Consider the following 20,026-nt stretch of genomic DNA (forward strand, 5'->3'; position numbering starts at 1 on the left):
CCTTGGTGTCCTTTTTTCTCCCAAACTTTATTTAGAAATGGAAGGAGTTCAATTTTTTCTTGTTCTACTTTCCCTACTCCTATGGAGGTAAAAGGAAAGAAAGAAGGAAAAAGCAGCTCTCACTTCCAAAGTTTCGTGTAAAAGTATCTTTTTTTCTTAAATAACTCCATTCATACAAATTGGGATGGGAAGAAAATCCTTTCCTCTTGGGAAAGTAATGCAAGTCTTAAGTTCCATCGTAGGGAGCGCCTTCAGAAACCTGCTGCACTTTTCTGATACAGTTCACCACCTTTCTGTCTTCACAGCTTTGGGGAATTTTGGCCAGGAGACCCTGAAACATGAAACCAAACAGGCTTTGATTTTTTTTTTTCAAATCACTTTTTTCCCCTTTTGCTTTATTCTTCTTCCTTGGTATCATATTCAAAGGAGGAAAGAATGGATGACACTTGGGGACAGGTCACTAAACAGCATAGGTATTAGTTGGTTTTTTATTATTATTTTTAAATTTATGTAGCTCTTATGTATTGAAGGTGTTACTTTAAAAACTGTATTAATGTGCTTGGAAATCTCCTGCTGGCTCATGAAACAGCAGAATTCCAGCCAAGGCAAATTAATTTGGATCTAGGGCTTGAAAACACCCAAGATTAAAGAGCGAAGATGAAATAGTTTGAATAAACTGGTAAAATAACAATTCATACCATCTCTACATATTTTTAGGATATGAATTTCTTTTTTTTTTTTCCTGCTAGGTAGATTGTCCAGTGAGTTATGGCATGAATTTCTTTTCATGCTACCTTCAGTCTTTCAACTAAAGATTTCTAAAAGGGGTAAGAAATGAGGCAATAGTTTATTAGATACATAGAAGTACACAGCTATTATATGCTGTGGCTTTGAGAAGTTAACTTTTGTGGAACATGAAACCAAAGGAAGAATTTCCATGTAGATAAATTAAGATTAGGGGCTGGGCGCGGTGGCTCACGCCTGTAATCCCAGCACTTTGGGAGGCCGAGGTGGGCGGATCGCAAGGACAGGAGATGGAGACCACGGTGAAACCCCGTCTCTACTAAAAATACAAAAAATTAGCTGGGCGCGGTGGCCGGCGCCTGTAGTCCCAGCTACTCAGGAGGCTGAGGCAGGAGCATGATGTGAACCTGGGAGGCGGAGCTTGCAGTGAGCTGAGATCGTGCCACTGCACTCCAGCCTGGGGGACAGAGCAAGACTCCGTCTCAAAAAAAAAAAAAAAATGGGGAAAAACATCTACCTAAAAGATGGTTGTCCCTAAAAAACTGGAAACATCTGAAATCCTCTATTTATGATATTATTCCTGGGAGCTTATAGCCCATTATTTTGACTTTTTTTTTTTTTTAATTCAGAAGACCAGAACAGAAGTTAAATTTTACAAACTTTTGATCACAATGCTTTTGCCCATTCTGTCTTGTCCTTAGCCCCGGTGACATGTGCTGATCCTCCTGCCTTTAGTTCTAAATGGTTCTGAATAGCTTTAAAAGATGAATAAGAAAAAAGATCAAGCTCTTTTGAGGCTAGAGGGCTCATATGGAGACCTAAAACTCTTCATTTCCAGACTTGGTCAGGCACATACATAGTAAATTATACTCAGTCATAGGAATTACATAAAGATAATGAGGCCCAACTGAAACCAAGTTTCAGTCTGCCTTACCTTTACCCATCCTTGAGAGCAGCGGTCCAGGAGAATCAGGCAGTCTGTGGCCTCCTGTAGCAGGGCACTCTTAACAGACTCAGGTGTAAGGTTTGGATCCCTTGCTACATCACAAATCAGTTTCAAGAGAGCCTTCAGTAAGACCACAAGTCTGCAGGAAACTCTGGAATCAAAAAGAAAAGCTATGTTCTTACTGTAAATCTGGATATTAAAATTGGAAGAGACTTCAAAGACTGTCAAGTAGAAAGCCCTCATTTCATAAATTAAGGAACTTGGGTCAAAGTTAAATGAAAAAAACCTAAAAACAGAACCAAAGACAGCCTCTAGATTTCTTACCCTCAAGTCTCCTGTTAGCACACTGCACACACACACACACCCCCTCTGCCACACTGCTCTCTCCCTTCCAGAAGCTTGGTTCTACTGTAAGCAACAGCTCCTTCATGGGCTGAGAAGGGGAAACCAGGATTTCCCCTAACCAAGGGCCTATACTTTTATTTTTCAACTCTATTAACTGAACTATGCTTGGAGAGAGCTCTCAATCCTTTAACTTGAATGCCATCTTAGGCCTGCAAGTTGAAGACAGAGTATGGGAAATGAGCTTGGCTTCTGGGACTTAGTGTCAAGTTGAATTTTCTGTCATTTAATTTCAGATCCTAGCTCATCAGTGAAATCCAGCCTACTTGTAACTATTAACCTTTCTAAACTATAAACCTTTCTACTATCGCCTTGGTAAAGTTCTGGAAATTGACGATGCTAGTGACTGCACAATATTGTGACTGTACTTAATGCCACTGAACTGTACACTTTAAAATGTAAAATGTGTATGTATTTTTACAATAAACCCTAAAAAAAACCTTAATGAAAGGTGGAAAATAATTTAACTTACAATGTGAAAACACAATGTGAAATGTACAATAAATCATATTTATGGACAGATGCATGACTGGGAGAAAAAAGTGTTCATCTCTTTATCTAGATACTCCTCATTTTCCTATGGTTTGGTTGCCTCTCAGCCCTCCATCTGTTATTCAACTTATAATCGGCTCTATTTTCCATTTCCCATGCTCTACCCCCTCATACCCATATTCCTTTTCTACCTCCCTGCATTTAATTCACTCTCCCTTCTTGGAATCTTAGTCTCTGCTCTTTAAAGACCTGACAATCTGATTCAACTTTATTCATCCATTGATTCATTATCTTCCAGTTCATTCATTCTTCCAATATTTGTATACCTAATACCAGGTACTGAGCATACTTTGAGAGAATATAATAGATGTGGTTTTCTGTTATCCTGGAGTTTATAATTCAGTAGGGACAAAGATAGTAAACAAGTGCAACCTAGTTACCAATATGACTAAGGGAAAGGTTGTCATGGCGGAATGCTACTCTGGATTCCTTGCACATTTATAAGGAAGTGAGAGAATATGGTCCAGGATAGATACTATATGTTGGGGCACTGGATTCTCTGGCTTAATTCAACTTTCAGCTATTCAAGAGATGCTTCTGCTGACTCAACAGTTTGGGTTCCAGTTCTTGACACCTACCTCAAGCCAGAGTTGGAATGATTTCCAAGCAAGTATATCCTACATTAGTATTTTACTATTATATATATATATATAATTTTTTTTTTGAGACAGAGCATCGCTCTGTCACCCAGTCTGGAGTGCAGTGGCTTCATCGCAGCTCACTGCAACCTCCGCCTCCTGGGTCCAAGTGATTCTGCTGCTTCAGCCTCCTGAGTAGCTGGGACTACAGTTGCGTGCCACCATGCCCAGCTAATTTTTGTATTTTTAGTAGAGAAGGCATTTCACCATGTTGGCCAGGCTGGTCTTGAACTCCTGACCTCAGGTGATCCACCAGCCTTGCCCTCCCAAAGTGCTGGGATTACAGGTGTTAGCCACTACACCCAGCCTCTAGATTAGTATTCTGATCACTGCTCTGCAGATGTTAAATGATGTGCTATGAAGTACTCTGCTCTCAATTAGATTTAAAGAGCATTAGGATTAACCAAGTTAAGCAAATGTCTTTATTGCAACACTTCTAAATGACCTTTAATCTTCTAATATGCCTTTTAAATCTAGAGAGATGTGCACCCTCTATGGTTTTCCAATCTATTTGACCACAGAATTTTTTTTTTTCCTGTGGGGCATCAAAGAGTACCTAGATGGGGATTCTGCAAAACACCAATCTAAACCATTCTTAAGATATATAGCCGGGCACAGTGGCCCACACCTGTAATCTCAGCACTTTTAGGAGGCCGAGGTGGGTGGATCACAAAGTCAGGAGTTCAAGACCAGCCTGGCCAACATGGTGAAACATCATCTCTACTAAAAATACAAAAAAAATTAGCCAGGCATGGTGATGGGCACCTGTAATCCCAGCTACTCGGGAGGCTGAGGCAGGAGAATCACTTGAATCCAGGAGGCAGAGGTTGCAGTGAGCTGAGATTGTGCCACTGCACTCCAGCCTGGGTGACAAAGCGAGACTCCACCTCAAAAAAAAAAAAGAAAAGGCTGGGCACGGTGGCTCACTCATGTAATCCTAGCACTTTGGGAGGCCAAGGCGGGTGGATTACGAGGTCAGGAGTTCAAGACCAGCCTGGCCAACGTAGTGATACCCCATCTCTACTAAAAATACAAAAAATTAGCCGGGCCTGGCAGTGGGTGCCTGTAGTCTCAGCTACTCGGGAGGCTGAGGCAGAAGAATCGCTTGAACCCAGGAGGCAGAGGTTGCAGTGCATGGAGATCGAGCCACTGGACTCCAACCTGGGCAACATTACTGTCTCAAAAAAAAAAAAAAAAGATATACTAGAGTTTTAAAGAGAAATGATTTAATAGTGTCAGAATCTGGAACTGATACCTGGTAAAAGAGTCAAATATGAGCACCTCAAGTAACTATAGTATATTTTATCTTTCTAATGCCATTTTCGCAGTTTAAAATCCTATAGGTGTGTGAAAATGGGAGGTATTCAAATACATAGTATACATTTAATACTTGGTATTGAATGTATTAAATACATCCAAGCAAGTTCTCAAGAGAAAATCAGCTGAGTTTTGCACCTTAAGGCTGCTATTACCTGGGCCAAGTATGTTGCAGGAGAAGTTTTAGGGTTTCCAATATCTTCAATCTAGCTTCCTCCTCAGGTCCATCATAAACCTCCAGATAACCAATGATGACTCTCTCCAGCCGCTTCAAGTGCCGAACAGTTAGGATCCCCAACCTAAAGATGAAAGAGAAAATATGACGCCAGTGCAGTGGCTCATGCCTGTAATCCCAGCACTTTGGGAGACTGAGGTGGGAGGACTGCTTGAGGCCAGGAGCTCAAGACCAGCTCAAGCAACATAACAAGATCCTGTGTCTATAAAATAATAATAAATAAAAACCCAAGGACTCACCTCTTCACAAAAGCCGGCAGGTTTCTTGCATAGGTCCTGCGTAAGAGAAGGCGGTGCTCTGGCTCCATGTGGGTCAGGATCAGCTGCAGGACCTCATCGCAATGGGTGGTAGGTCGAGCTCCATCTCCTTTCCAGTGCAGGGTTTTCTCCAGGATGGGGAATAAATCCAGCAGACACAGGAGCACAGGCTAGGAGGAAGGAATGGAAGGATGCTGCATAGGTCATCCATTTGCATTTATAATACTCATGGACCTCTCTAGAACTCCATTAATCTACCGTCCTTAGGGTCCATACCAGAGAATTCTAAGATACTAGTAATCATATATGAAGTGCATATTACTTTACATTTTCAAACTTTTTTCCATTCTTAATCTCCATCTGACAGTCTCAAATCAATACATTCTCCTCAGGACCATTCTTTTCATAAATCTATACAATTTATAATTTATAAAATGGGAAAAATGGCAGAGCTGGGACTTTACCCAGATTTTAGGACTCTAAGTCTATTGTTACTATGTCACTAAGTCTAAGTAACTTAGTGATACATGATATTTACACATTTTTTTTTTTTTTTGTGAGACAGAGTCTCACTCTGTCACCCAGGCTGGAGGACAGTGGTGCAATCTCGGCTCACTGCAACCTCTGCTTCTCAGGCTCAAGCAATTCTTGTGCCTCAGCCACCTAACTAGTTGGGACTACAGGTGTGCACCACCACGCCTGGCTAACTTTTCTATTTTTTAGTAGAGACAGGGGTTCGCCATGTTGTCCAGGCCGGTCTCAAACTCCTGGCCTCAAGTGATCCACCTGCCTTGGTCTCCGAAAGTGCTTGGATTACAGGTGAGAGCCATTGCACTCGGCCAGTATTTACACATACTTTTAATAAAACTGCTCTTAAGCGGAATCTAAGATGTTCCAAATTTGGGTCAAATTTGACCACCCTACCTGCTGAAGTTGCGGTGTCTAGGCCAGGGGTATCCAGTCTTTTGGCTTCCCCGGGCCACACTGGAAGAAGAATTGTCTTAGGCCACACATAAAATACACTAACACTAATGATAGCTGATGAGCTTTAAAAAAAAAATGCAATAAAAACTTACAACATTTTAAGAAAGTTTACAAATTTGTGTTGGGCTGCATGCAAAGCCATCTTGGGACGCACGCAGGCCATGGGTTGGACAAGCTTGGTTTAGATACTTCCTTTTAACTTTCCTGGGACCTTTGGTTTTTCTCTTGGTATTTTGGTTTTTTAAAATTTCTTTTCTCTACCACCTTAAGAACCCCAGCAGTTCTGGCTGTTAACAATCTGGATTCTCAATACCCAGTATTTAAAATACTGTTTAAAAATCAAAAGAGGCTGGGCGCAGTGGCCCATGCCTGTAATCCTAGCATCTTGGGAGGCCAAGGTGGGCGGATCACTTGAGGTCAGGAGGTTTGAGACTAGCCTGGGCAACATGGAGAAACCCCGTCTCAGGTAATACAAAAATTAGCTGGGCATGGTGGCACGTGCCTGTAATCCCAGCTGCTAGGGAGGCTGAGGCAAAAGGATCACTTGAACCTGGGAGGCAGAGGTTGCAATGCACCAAGATCGCGCCACTGCACTCTGGCCTGGATGACACAGTGAGACTCCACCTCAAAAAAAATAAATAAAATAAAATAAAAATAAAGGCAGCAGGGTGGGGAGGCGGAAAGGAGGGAAGTAAAGCATAACAAAGAAACAAGGTTGCTTCCACCTCTAATTTTGTATAACTTGTTTCTTCTGTCTTTGGAGTTTCTTTCTCCCTCCTAAGAAACGTACTTATTCATCCTTCATAAAGGTAAATATCACCTCCTTCCCAAAGCCTCCTAAAGTCACCCCAAACCTGGTTAGTTACCTATTGCTTGATACCCACTGCACCTTTTCTTATTTTTGAGATGTAGTTTTGCTCTTGTTACTCAGGCTGGAGTACAATGGCATGGTCTTGGCTCACTGCAACCTCCGCCTCCTGGGCTCAAGTGATTCTCCTGCCTCAGCCTCCCGAGTAGCTGGGCTACAGGCATGTGCCACCACGCCCAGCTAATTTTTTGTATGTTTAGTAGAGGCAAGGTTTCACCGTATTAGCCAGCATGGTCTCGATCTCCTGACCTCGTGATCCGCCCGCCTCAGCCTCCCAAAGTGCTGGGATTACAGGCGTGAGCCACTGCGCCAGGCCTTTTTTTTTTAATTTGATTTTTTTTTTAAATTTTTTTTAATGGAATCTCGCTCCGTCACCCAGGCTGGAGTGCAGTGACGTGACCTCAGCTCACTGCAACCTCTGCCACCCAGGTTCAAACAATTCTTGTGCCTCAGCCTCCCAAGTAGTAGGGACTACAAGTGCACGACATCATGCCCAAGTGATTTTTTTGTATTTTTAGTAGAGACGGGATTTTGGCATGTTGGCCAGGCTGGTCTTGAACTCCTGACCTCAGGTGATCTGCCTCCCTCAGTCTCCCAAAGTGCTGGGATTACAGGCATGCGCCACCACCCCCGGCCCAAACTAATATACAACTGACTCAGATGAAGAAAAACCACTGGCTTATCTGTGGAGACTCAGGAATGTGGAGGCCTGCTTGGTGCTGAGGTATTTTTAACTTGGTAACAGCTTTCAGTTATCATCCTCACTTTCCAAAGCAGGAAAATGTCTCTCAATTATTACTACTCACACAATGCAACCTTCTACTCACATTCAGAGAATCCAGACACAGTTATGAAGAAATCATACTATTACCTGAATGAGGTGGTGCTCTGGCGTGTACAGGTGGTTGAAAACGGCATGGTACAGGACCTGGGCTCTGTTATACTGCAGTAAATCAGCAGCTGGCTGAAACCAGACAAATTATCAAATTAAAAGAATAGTTTCCCAAGACTGGCAAATGTTGACCATCTTCGAAATTGGATTATGGGTATGAAGCATGTATCCCAAAATATGCCACATTGGTATCATGATGGTTTTGAGTTGAAAATATTGGAGAAACTGTAGATTCAGAAAGGGCGAGCTGACTTGTCTCTTTCTGCCAGTCGCAACTGATAAAAGATTCCTCTGGGTGGGGTATGCTTTCCATACCAGGGTAAGAAAATAGCCCTTACAGAGACTTGGAATTGAAGACTGCAATGGACCTACATAAACTGAACAAAGTAACCTTTATCTTCCACCTATCCATCCCCCCACCACCCCCAACCATGTATCTCCTAGTGCCTACCCTAGAGCCAAGCATGGTGACTCACACCTGTAATCCCAGCACTTTGGAAGGCCAAGGTGAGAGGCTCACTTAAGGCCAAGTTTGAGACCAGCCTGGGCAACGGAGCAAGACTCTGTATCTACCAAAAAAAAATTTAAAAATTGGTTGGCCTGGTGGTGCATGCCTGTAGTCCCAGCTACTTGGGAGGCTGAGGTGGGAGGACTGCTTGAGTCCAGGGGGTTGAGGCTGCAATGAGCTATGATTGTGCCACTGCACTGTAGCCTGGGTAATAGCAAGACTCTGTCTAAGAAAAGAAAGGAAAGAAAGGAAAGGAAGGAAAGGAAGGAAAGGAAGGAAAGGAAGGAAGGAAGGAAGGAAGGAAAATTTACTGCTCCTAGCCAGATTTTCTTTGTCCTGTCATTTTTTTCTGACAGGACAAAGAAAATCTTGCTAGGGGTAGTTTAAAAAAAAGATGAAAAAATTTATCATTCGTTGTCTAAAAAGTATAAAAGCATATTGCTTTGGCCACTTCTTCAGACTCCTCTCTCTTGTGAAGATCCCCATGTACACGTAACCTAATAAAATGTGTATGGTTTCCTCTTGTTAATCTGCCTGTTGTCAAATTCGGTTTTCGATCCAGGAAAAGAGCCCACTAAGAGATAAAAAGGGGGCTGAGGCTGGGCATGGTGGCTCACGCCTGTAATCAATCCCAACACTTTAGGAGGCTGAGGTTGGTGGATCGCTTGAGGCCAGGAGTTCAAGACCAGCCTGGCCAAAATGGCGAGACCCTACCTCTACAAAAAAAAAAAAAAATTTTAGCTGGGCATGGTGGCGTGTGCCTATAATCCCAGCTACTCCAGAGGCTGACGTGCAAGAATTGTTTGAACCCGGGAGGCGGAGGTTGCAGTGAGCTGAGATCACACCACTGCACTCCAGCCTGGGCAACAGAGCAAGACTCTGCCTCAAACTTAAAAAAAAAAAGCAGGGGGGCAGAGTTGGAGGTGATCTCTGGCTCTCTCCTACAGGTACATGGAGATTAATTACACCACTCTCTCCACTTCCATGTATATTTTAAAAGCTCCATACTACAAAGTTTTTTTAAAAAAATTTTTCCTTGAGTAATAGCTTCCACATTTGGGTATAGTCCCTTTCAGATTCTGATTTTGTTTTGTTATCCTACTTGAAAGTCAACTGTAGGCTGGGCGTGATGGCTCATCTCTGTAATCCCAGCACTTTGGGAGGCCAAGACAGGCAGATCACCTGAGGTCAGGACTTCGGGACCCACCTGGCCAATATAGTGAAACCCTGTCTCCACTAAAAATACAAAAATTAGCTGGGTTTGGTGGCCACTACTAGGGAACCCCAGCTACTAGGGAGGAGTCCCAGCTACTAGGGAGGCTGAGGCAAGAGAATCACTTGAACCCGGGAGGCGGACGCTGCAGGGAGCCAAGATTGCACTCCAGCCTAGGTGACAGAGTGATAATGTCTCAAAAAAAAAGGAAAGAGAGGAAGTAGGCCAGTGCAGTGGCTCATGCCTGTAATCCAGCACTTTGGGAGGCTGAGGCGGGTGGATCACGAGGTCAGGAGTTGAAGACCAGCCTGGCCAAGATGGTGAAACCCTGTCTCCACTAAAAATACAAAAATTAGTTGGGCATGGTGGCACACGCCTGTAATCCCAGTTACTCAGGAGGCTGAGGCGGAGAATTGCTTAAACCTAAAAGATGGAGGTTGCAGTGAGCCGAGATCGCACCACTGCACTCAAGCCTGGGTGATAGAGTGAGATTCCGTCTCCAAAAAAAAAAAAAAGTCAACTGTTCACCAGTTCTCAAGATCTGGTTATTCGGTCTGATGATGACCCATGCCTTCCTGTTTCTTCTATAATTATCATTTTAGTTATTACATTACCTATAGGATACAACTTCTACCAGGTTGATAGAGGAAAAATATAAGGAAAAAATACAAATAGGTAAAGCTGAATGACTTAGCATTACTAGAAATGAAGAACAGCCAGGAATGACTCAGTCTGTCCCATCAACATGGATGACAAGGTAGAGGTTGCTTACCACATTAAGCACAATGTGATGGAGACAGTGTACACCCAGGATTTTGTTCTCAGTCTGATAATCATCTGAAATGAGCAGTGATGCAGGAAGTACCCTTTCCAGATGCTGGCTCAGCCAGGGCCGAGTGACCTGTTGCAGAGTCCATGAGAAAACATGTTTGATGGCAGGGTTATTCTTCCAGGATTCCCTAAATGAATACATAAAATTACATTAAGTGATACGGTGAGAAGTAGCAAAAAAACAAACTACTTCAAGCTAAACAGAGTATTTTCATGTCTTTGCAAAAAAAAAAAAAAATACATCGCACATAAGATAACTCTTGATTCTACATCATACATTTATAAGATTTGGATTAAAATAACTTCCACAACTTACACCAAATACTTAATCACCCAGGTCTTTGGGTCTAAAGCCTATCCAATGAGAAGGAGCCAATTATAACCACAGCTACATAAAGGACTTATGGTGATGGATGGTGAAGGTATGTTGAGAAGGGAGGGAGGAGTAAAGGAAATGTATTAGTATTATTACACTAAGGAAACAAATGAATGAATACTTGAACACCTGTTAATAGCTAATAAAGTGAGTGTACACACGACTTAACTAATCCTCAAAATAATTACAGTGTAATAGGTATATTATATTTATTTATTCTGAAATAGAGTCTCGTTCTATTGCCCACACTGGAGTGCAGTGGCACCATCTAGGTTCACTGCAACCTCCACCTCCCAGCCTCAAGTGATTCTCCTGCCTCAGCCTCCCGAGTAGGTGGGATTACACACTTGCACCATTATACCCGGATAACTTTTATATTTGTAGTAGAGACGGGGTTTCCCCATGTTGCCCAGCCTGGTCCCAAATTTCTGGTCTCAAGTGATCTGCCAGCCTTGGCCGCCCAAAGTATTGGGATTACAGGTGTCAGCCACCACACCCGGCCAAGTATATTATCTTTATATTAGAAACAAATGGATTCAGAAAACTGTCTAATCTGGTCCTACTCAGAGCAACAAATAGAAGCACAAAACTCAAAATCAAGCCTTTTAACTCCATGTTCCTGGTAAAATGACAGTTACAGATACTTTTTCTCTCACCACTCCAGTGCTAACAAAGTAGCAAGTGGAAACTCATTGAAAGAACTTTAGCTAATAGCAATCTAAAGGTGCTCTTCATTTTTTTTTTTTTTTTTTTTTTTTGACTCTGCTGCCCAGGCTGGAGTGCAGTAGCGCGATCTCAGCTCACTGCAAGCTCCGCCTCCCGGGATCACGTCATTCTCCTGCCTCAGTCTCCCGAGTAGCCGGGATTCCAGGCGCCTGCCACCACGCCCGGCTAATTTTTTGTATTTTTTTAGTAGAGACGGGGTTTCACCGTGTTAGCCAGGATAGTCTCGATCTCCTGACCTCGCGATCCGCCTGCCTCGGCCTCCCAAAGTGCTGGATTACAGGCTTGAGCCACCGCGCCCGGCCGCTTTTCACTCTTTATCGTAAACATGGCTTCCTTAGCTGACAGTCATCCTTATCTAACAACTGGTAATGACATTCAAGATCCCCAAGTCTAAATTCAAACCGTACGTTTAAATCCTCTCCAAATCCAACCAAATTCCAGTAATTTGCAGTATTTTTTTTTTTTTTTGAAACGTAGTCTTGCTCTGTTGCCCAGATTGGAGTGCAGTGGCCCGATCTCAGCTCACTGCAATCTCTGCCTCCCGGGTTCAAAGGATTCTCCTGCCTCAGCCTCCCGAGTAGTTTGGATTACAGGCGTCCACCACCATGCCCAGCTGATTTTTGTATTTTTAGTAGAGATGGGATTTCACCATGTTGGCCAGGCTGGTCTCGAACTCCTGACCTGAAGTGATCCACCCGCCTCAGCTCTCCAAAGTGCTGGGATTACAGGAGTGAACCACCTCGTCCGGCCACATTTTGTAATTATTAACTCCAAGTAAGTGGCACAGAATTTCCAATTTTCCTAGGCAGTCGTCCTAAGGGCTGGAAAGAGCACTGGACAACTGAGCCTGAACACCTCAGTTATGACCTCCAATTTGCCACTATCCGGTTATGTCATTTATATCAAATCACGTTTCTGGGCCTTAAGAGATCTGTGGTTACAGCACCCTTATTTTACTGATGAAGAAACTGAGCTTCCTTTGAGGTCTAACACTCTAAAAAAATTAGATAGGGCAGGTGCAGTGGCTCACACCTGTAATCCCAGCATTTTGGAAGCCTGAGGCGTGTGGATCACTTGAGGTCAAGAGTTCGAGACCAGCCCGCCCAACATGGTGAAACCCTGTCTCTACTAAAAATACAAAAAATTAGCCGGGCGTGGTGGCGGCCACCTGTAATCCCAGCTACTCCGGAGGCTGAGACAGAAGAATCGCTTGAACCCAGGAGGCGGAGGTTGCAGTCAGCCGAGATCGCAACATTGCACTCCACCCTGGGCAACAAGAGTGAAACACTGTCTCAAAAATAAATAAATAATAAAAAATAAAAATAAAAAACTGTGAGGCTCAAGTCGGTGGCAAAGGGCAGGAGTACTCACTTATTCAAGTCGGGTTTGAGAAGCCCTAATATCACCGAAAGACTCCCTTTCTCATCTTCGTTTTCTCCACGTAAGAATCCTGCCACAGAACTGCATTCAGTAGCTTGAAGCAGTAAGGTGAGCACTTCCCTAGCAACTTCCCGAGATCTCGGAGTGGTCCATGGTTGCTCCAAGCTGTGTGTGATGGCAAAAATATAAACCGGTCCTGCCAAGTGATGCAGGCCCGTCTGCCATGCAGGGCCGACCGCGGAATTCTTAGCAGTCTCAACTTTCCCCAACAGCTTAAGAAACAGTAACCCAACTTTGGCTGCTTTCTCGGCCACTTCAGAGTGCCCATCACCTCCACCTTCCTCCTCTTTGCGGGGGGCTGCATACTTCTCCACGGCTTTTGCCACCTGCCCCAGTGTTTCCGGCATTCCGCGGAGCCGTGCACCACTCCCCTCAAATAACCTATCACATTCGGTGGCTTCTATTAGATCACCGAGGTCTTTAAGAGCTACATCTTTTACGTTGCCTCGTCGTGCCTCCGGGAGGGTAAGACAGTGTAAAATCTTGGAGAAGGCCTGTCCAAGGGCGGAGGGAGACAACTCCCCGGACAAAGAAGACTCTTCCCGCGACGGGGCTTCCAGGGCGCTGTCAAGCTCCATTCCTGACTGCAACACCAGAAGCCTGGTCTCTCCCACAGGACGAGGATGGAGTGGGGGAGGGATCCGCTGAAGAGGGAAGGAGCTATCACTCAACGAGAACTAAAGTCAAATAAAATAAAACGGAGGAGGGGGCGAGTCTGACCGGGATAAGAATAAAGAGAAAGGAAGAGACACAAGAAAGGAAAGGGGACTCTCGGGGAGTAAAAGAGTCTTATTCTTGTAACGGCGACGTCAAAAAAACTACCGTTGCTTTCTGAAGACTAAAAAGAAAAGAAAAAAAAACCTTAAAAGTTTAAAGAAATAAACTTCTGAGCCATATCACCAACGCAACCACCGCCAGGTACTTGCAACCGCTCGCGCCCGTCGGTGTATAGCAGGATCCGGACCTAGCTCATATTGCTGCCGCAAAGCACAAGGCTAGCTTCCGCCAGTACTGCAGTACTGCCGCAACACCTTCTTATTTCACGACGTATGGTCGTAAAGCAATAAAGATCATGCTCGAGAACAAGACCGAGCGGTGGAACGATGGAGAATAAATTTGCATATATAATAATCCGCTCGCTAATTGCGTTTCTGCTTTCCTTTGCTAAGGTAGAAACAAAAGAATAATCACAGAATCTCCTTGTGGCTTTGAAAACATCCAGGATTTTATACATGAAGACTAGATATGTCGCAAAACGGTAGTCACCCTATCTGTAAAATTAGTGGCACATGCTTGGAGCTCCTTAATGGGCACTGCAATGTGATCCTTTTGTAGTTCATGAGTGTGATGATTGGGTGTTCACGCGTTTGTGTGAGATGTGCCACCCTAAAACTTTGTTACGACCTCGGCACATCCCCTGTCTGACCTGAACTGCGAGGATCGTTTTATATAGCTGTTGATCCTGTTGATCCTCTCGTTAGTTGTAATAATATGTAACTTGGTTTCAGGAGTTGCTACTGTTGGGTGTCTTTATTCTCCAGCTCTAAGACACCTCTACGGGTGCTCTTCTGTTGTCCAACTGTGAGGTGTGTGTTTGTTCCACTGTGAGTGGAAATCTCGCTTTGTCGCCAGGCTGGAGTGCAGTGACACGAGCTCGGCCCACTGTAAAAACTTGTGCCTCCCGGGTTCAAGAGATTCTCCTACCTTAGCCTCCCGAGTAGCTGGGACCATAGGTGCGCGCCACCATGCCCAGCTAATTTTTGTATTTTTAGTAGAGAGGGGGGTTTCCCCCATGTTGGCCAGGATGGTCTCGATCTCTCGACCCGTGATCCGCCCGCCTCAGCCTCCCAAAGTGCTGGGATTACAGGCGTGAGCCACCGCGCCTGGCCTGTGCAGTGTGTTTTAATGGCTTACAATTTTTTAGGTTTGGGGGATACCTGCGCAGGTTTGTTACCTGGATATATTGTGTGATGCTGGGATTTGGAGTGCAGCTTGGCCCGTTTTCAATACCCCCTCTAGTAGACCTCAGTGTTGTTGCCACTTTTATGCCCACGTGTTCCCAATGTTTAGCTCCCACTTTAGGAGTGAGAACATGCGGTATTTGGTTTTCTGTTCAATGCAATACTTGAGCTGGTTTCTGGAGCTAGCGTTCTAAAGCCTGTATGCACAAGCGTTTGAAAATTCAAATTCTAGCGTCAAGGTAGAAGGCCCCAGCTGGCATTTGGGGCAGCCCCGAGGGAGGCGGGTCGTCGGGTTGGAGAATCCGGCTTGGGCCCTCCCCGCCGATGTCGGCGCCGAGTGCGCAGGGACAGCAGAGCGCAGTCTTGGACATGCGCCGCAGGCGGCGCCCGGAACTGGCCGGGGAGCCGGAGGCTGCTGGCTCTGGCCCCGGCAGGTGTAGGAACCAGCCGTGTTTGGTTGGGTTTTGAGAAGGCGCGAGAAGGGTCGCGCCTGTGCGACCGCCGTGTGTTAAGTCCCCCACGCCGCGTCGGCATATCTTGTTCCCTCTTCCTGCGCCTTCCTGGAGGGTGGAATTGCGCCCGATTGGCCTTCAGTTCCCGAGGGGCTGGTCACATTTAGGAACTTGTGACTCTCATAGCTTCCACGGTTTCGCAGGAGCCCGAGGAGGCAAACTTCATTTGTGCCACTGCACAGGCGGGAGCTTCGGACCCTGGGAGGGGTGGCGCGAGAGAGATGTGTCGGCCACTGCTCGGAGAGGGACTCCTTTAAGGCGTCAGCCGCGCATCCAGGGGCCCAGGAGTCCAGAGAAAGCCTTTCGGGGTCTTCTGACCTGGGGGAGGCTGAGGGGCGTGTGTGCGCGCAGGGGCGAGGGAGGGGTGATGTGTCCGGTGTCCTTTGTTCTCGCCAGGAGGTGGTCATGGGGCAGAGGGACATACAGTACTTTCCTCCCACCTTGGGGAGGGCACCAGCTTCTTGGTGCACTACTTGCAATTGTCCCATCTGCGGTGTCTTGCTGTCTGCTCGCCTGCCCTTCTTTCCATTTTGCTGTGTGGCCTAGGGCAAAAGTTTGGTAAACTCTCTGTGCCTTAATTTCTTTTTATTTTTTATTTAATTAAAAAAAATTTTTAGAGACAGAATCTTGCTCTGTCGCCCTGGCAGGAGTGCAGTGGCGTCATAATATTTCACTGCAGCCTCAAACTCCTGGGTTCAAGCGATCCTCCCGCCTCAGCCTCCCAGTAACTGGGACCACAGGCGCGTCCCACCACGCCCTGCTAATATTTTCTGTTTTGTTTGTTTGTTTGTTTGTTTTTTGTAAAAATGGGATCTCACTGTATTACCCAGGCTGATCTCGAGCTCCCGGCCTCAGGCAATCCCTCCTTGGCCTCCTAAAGCGCTGAGATTACAGATGTGAGCCACCCATCTCGCTGGTGCCTTAACTTTTTTCTTTTTCTTTTATTTTCTCTCTCTCTCTCTCTGTCTCTGTCTCTGTCTCTGTCTCTCTCTCTCTCTCTTCCAGAGGAAGTCTCGCTTGGTCCCCCAGGCTGGAGTGCAGTACTGCGATCTTGGCTTATAGCCTCCCAGGTTCAAGCGATTCTCATGCCTAAGCCTTGCGAGTAACTGGGATTACAGGCACCCACCACCACGCCCAGCTAATTTTGTATTTTTACTAGACACGGAGTTTCACCATGTTGGCCAGGCTGGTCTCGAACCCCTGACCTCAAGTTAGCCACCTGCGTTAGCTTCCCAAAGTGCTGCAATTACAGGCATGAGCCACCTTGCCCAGCCACCTTAATTTCTTTATCGGAAAAATGCAGGTAGTAATAATTCGTACCACTTAGGAGTGTTGTAAGAAAGGAGTTATATGTAAACTGCTTAGAACAATATCTGGTCAGCAGAAAGTTCTACACAGGTGTTGGGTCATGTTAAACCACAGCTCCTGTGTTGTTACATTTCCTCTTTCCAGGGTAATTTTGTGGTTAGGACTCTCCCTCGGCCTCTTTCATTCAGCTTTCCCTTCTCTGACCAATTGGCGGCACTCATGATTTTCTAAGCAATTTCAACCACTGGTAACCATTTCCTCCCGAGGGGACTCTCCTGTTTGTAGGCCCAAGTGGAAGCAAGATGCCAATCAATAGACAGTTATTGTATCCCTCCTGTGTGCAAGCGTCTCTTCCCTGATCCATGTGCCACTTGTGCTAAGTGGACCCAAGCTATTCCTTTTTACAAAGAAAGCACTTGTATTGTGGAGATCTCCCCATCTGCACGTCCGAGTTTCCTGAAGCCAGAGACCACGTCTTTATTCCCAGTGCCTGGCACAATTTGGTCATGGAATAAATGTTGAACTCACACGTCCATCCACAGAGGGCTGGCTGAATAAGCTACGTACATCCATACAATGCAGTTTTATGACGCTGTACAGAGGAAAGAGAACCATCTCTGTGGACTGCTTTGGAAATCTAGGATGTATTGTTAGGTGAAAAAAGCAGGACAGAGGCCATGTATATGTTGCCTTTATTTTTATTTTTCCCCCTTTTCACACGTATTGAAATGTTGCCTTTTTTGTAAGAAAGAAATAGAAATAATGATGTGTGCATTTGCTTACATGTTAAAGAAGCAATAAAGTGTAAATTATAAACTAAGAAAAATGGTTACATGTAAGAAAAGAACAGGGTGAAGGAAATAGGAATGGAAGCTAGATTTCTCTGTATACACTGTGTTTAATAGCTTCAACTTTGGATTCATGTAAATGTTTTACTTTTTTTTTTTTTTTTTTTTTGAGAGAGAACCTCGCTCTGTCGCCTAGGCTGGAGTGCAGTGGTGCGATCTCAGCTCATTGCAGCCTTTGCCACCCGGGGTTTCAAGTGATTCTCATGCCTCAGCCTCCCAAGTAGCTGGGATTACAGGCGCCCACCACCACACCCAGCTAATTTTTGTAGTTTTAGTAGAGATGGGGTTTTACCATGTTGGCCAGGCTGATCTGCAATTCATGACCTTACGCGATCCACCCACCTCAGCCTCCCAGAGTGCTAGAATTACAGGTGTTGAGCCACCGTGCCCAGCCACATATATATATATATATTTTGTAGCAACAAAAGCAGAGATTTATTGAAAATGAAAGTACACTCCACAGGGCAGGAGTGGGCCAAAGTAAGCGGCTCAAGAGCCTACATAACTATGTTTTAAAAGAAAATAACAAAGCATTTCCTAAAAGAAAAGAAACAGTCAAAGTGTACATGGAGTCACTGGCATAACCACATAGAAATTACAGACTGTAAAACTTGTTAACTTGACTCTATATCCTTAGTGTGACAAAGCCTAAAAACAGAAAAAAATTAACTGCATTTAATAATGGTATTGTAATAATACTAATATTATTGTTTAGGTGTGTTTCTTTTGGTTTGTTTGTTTTTTGAGACGGAGTCTCCCTCTTTTGCCCAAGCTGGAGTGCAGTGGCATGATCTCAGCTCACTGCAACCTCTGCCTCCTGGGCTCAAGCGATCCTTCTGCCTCAGCCTCCCAAGTAGCTGGGATTACAGGTGTGTGCCACCATGCCCGGCTAATTTTGTATTTTTTAGTAGAGATGAGGTTTCACCATGTTAACCAGGCTAGTCTCGAACTCCTGACCTCAAGCAATCCACCAGCCTCGGCCTCTCAAAGTGCTGGGATTACAGGCATGACCCACCATGCCTGGCCTGTTTAGGTGTTATTACATGTATTTTGTATAACTTGTATATGTGTATAAAATAACAAGTAACTCAATATTGTTAGAAACCCAGATTTTCAGTTAAAGATAAAAGAGATACTAGTATCAAATCAATGAAGTTAGCTATAAATTCTGTAATCCGATTGAGTGACATATTTGAGTAAAAAAATCTGTAATCTGAAATTAGAATTGGCAATGTTGGTATGAATTTATAAGTAATTTTCCTCATTCTACAAAATATATACATATATACATATGTACATGTGTGTGTGTGTGTATCTCCTGGTTGTGTTCACTGAAAGGCCTAGAAGAATGACAGTCTAATGGCTGTGAGCACCCTGGATGTCCAAATTCAGAGTTTAAATGCCATTTCCCACTGAAAGGAACCAGTGAGGCTTTAGGAAATGATTAATTTTGATTTCAGAACTAGGGCAGGAATTGCACGAGGTGGGCCTGTGGCGTTTTGTTATGCCTGAAAGCAAGGTTGCTATCAAATGCTGCTGAGGTGGCCAGGCACAGTGGCTCACGCCTGTAATCCCAGCACTTTGGAAGGTCGAGGCGGGCAGATCACGAGGTCAGGAAATCAAGACCATCCTGGCTAACATGGTGAAACCCCGTCTCTACTAAAAAATACAAAAAATTAGCTGGGTGTGGTGGCAGGTGCCTGTAGTCCCAGCTACTTGGGAGGCTGAGGCAGGAGAATGGCATGAACCTGGGAAGCGGTGCTTGCAGTGAGCCGAGATTGCGCCACTGCACTCCAGCCTGGGCAAGAGCGAGACTCCATCTCAAAAAAAAAAAAATTGCTGCTGAGGTGATGTGAAAAAAAAAACAACACACCCAAGGCCCTATAGCTCAGGGATTACAGCACTGGTCTTGTAAAGGAGTCATGACTGTAATGAATTAAAACAGATATATACAAATCCATGAGTTCATAATGATACTAAAAAAAATCACTAATCATTCACCTTTGGATCACTTAAGAAAACAAATGTTTATTTTGAAAATTATTATATAAGAGGAAAAAAAATCAAGCATTTATTCTTCTGTTTCAGGGTACCCAAATCATTTGTAAGGATAATACATGCAACAAAATGGTAGAATTATAAAGTCACTATTCACACCTCCTAATGAAACAGTGAGTCAAGGCAACTGTCATCCAGTGTGATTACAATTACGAGGTGAGGGTTGATGGGGAACTGTATGACTGAACTACTGATTTATTGAACATCACTAAAAGCAAGGCAGCCAGATACCAGGCACCTCTTAATGCAATAAGGTAGGAAGTACACACCACCTACGAAATATTCTTGCCTAAAAATGGACCCTAAATCTAATCACATTTTTAGGTCTACTACCAAATGACAAGAAACACGGAGGGTAAAGAAGCAAAAGACACCAAGAAATTTAATTGATTTATTCAAGGAAAGATAAA

The 20,026-nt window shown here is 44.5% G+C and overlaps 1 protein-coding gene and 1 non-coding gene across 2 annotated transcripts; one reads left to right on the forward strand and one right to left on the reverse strand.

Annotated features, from left to right (window-relative positions):
- Nucleotides 1-2: 2 nt before the first annotated feature.
- TTI2 (TELO2 interacting protein 2) lies at nucleotides 3-13,902 on the reverse strand. Its single transcript, XM_023214585.2, has 7 exons — nucleotides 12,861-13,902; nucleotides 10,329-10,515; nucleotides 7,815-7,907; nucleotides 5,074-5,261; nucleotides 4,755-4,898; nucleotides 1,679-1,841; nucleotides 3-331 (listed from the first exon to the last, which is right to left on the reverse strand). The coding sequence occupies exons 1-7, from the start codon at nucleotides 13,505-13,507 to the stop codon at nucleotides 227-229; spliced, it is 1,527 nt and encodes a 508-aa protein (XP_023070353.1). The 5' UTR covers nucleotides 13,508-13,902; the 3' UTR covers nucleotides 3-226.
- A 350-nt stretch (nucleotides 13,903-14,252) lies between these two features.
- LOC111544216 lies at nucleotides 14,253-14,356 on the forward strand. The gene has a single exon (XR_002732076.1). It is a non-coding gene; the product is annotated as a small nucleolar RNA U13 (small nucleolar RNA).
- Nucleotides 14,357-20,026: the final 5,670 nt, after the last annotated feature.

The sequence above is a fragment of the Piliocolobus tephrosceles genome, chromosome 7 (genome assembly GCF_002776525.5).
Source record: "Piliocolobus tephrosceles isolate RC106 chromosome 7, ASM277652v3, whole genome shotgun sequence".
In the NCBI taxonomy this organism is placed as follows: domain Eukaryota; kingdom Metazoa; phylum Chordata; class Mammalia; order Primates; family Cercopithecidae; genus Piliocolobus; species Piliocolobus tephrosceles.

Coding starts and splice junctions, on each gene's coding strand:
- TTI2 (XM_023214585.2), bottom strand. CDS start 13,507: ATGGAGCTTGACAGCGCCCTGGAAGCCCCGTCGCGGGAAGAGTCTTCT. Junction 10,516..12,860: donor CTCAAACCCGACTTGAATAA/GTGAGTACTCCT, acceptor GTATTCATTTAG/GGAATCCTGGAAGAATAACC. Junction 4,899..5,073: donor CTGCCGGCTTTTGTGAAGAG/GTGAGTCCTTGG, acceptor TTTCATCTTTAG/GTTGGGGATCCTAACTGTTC.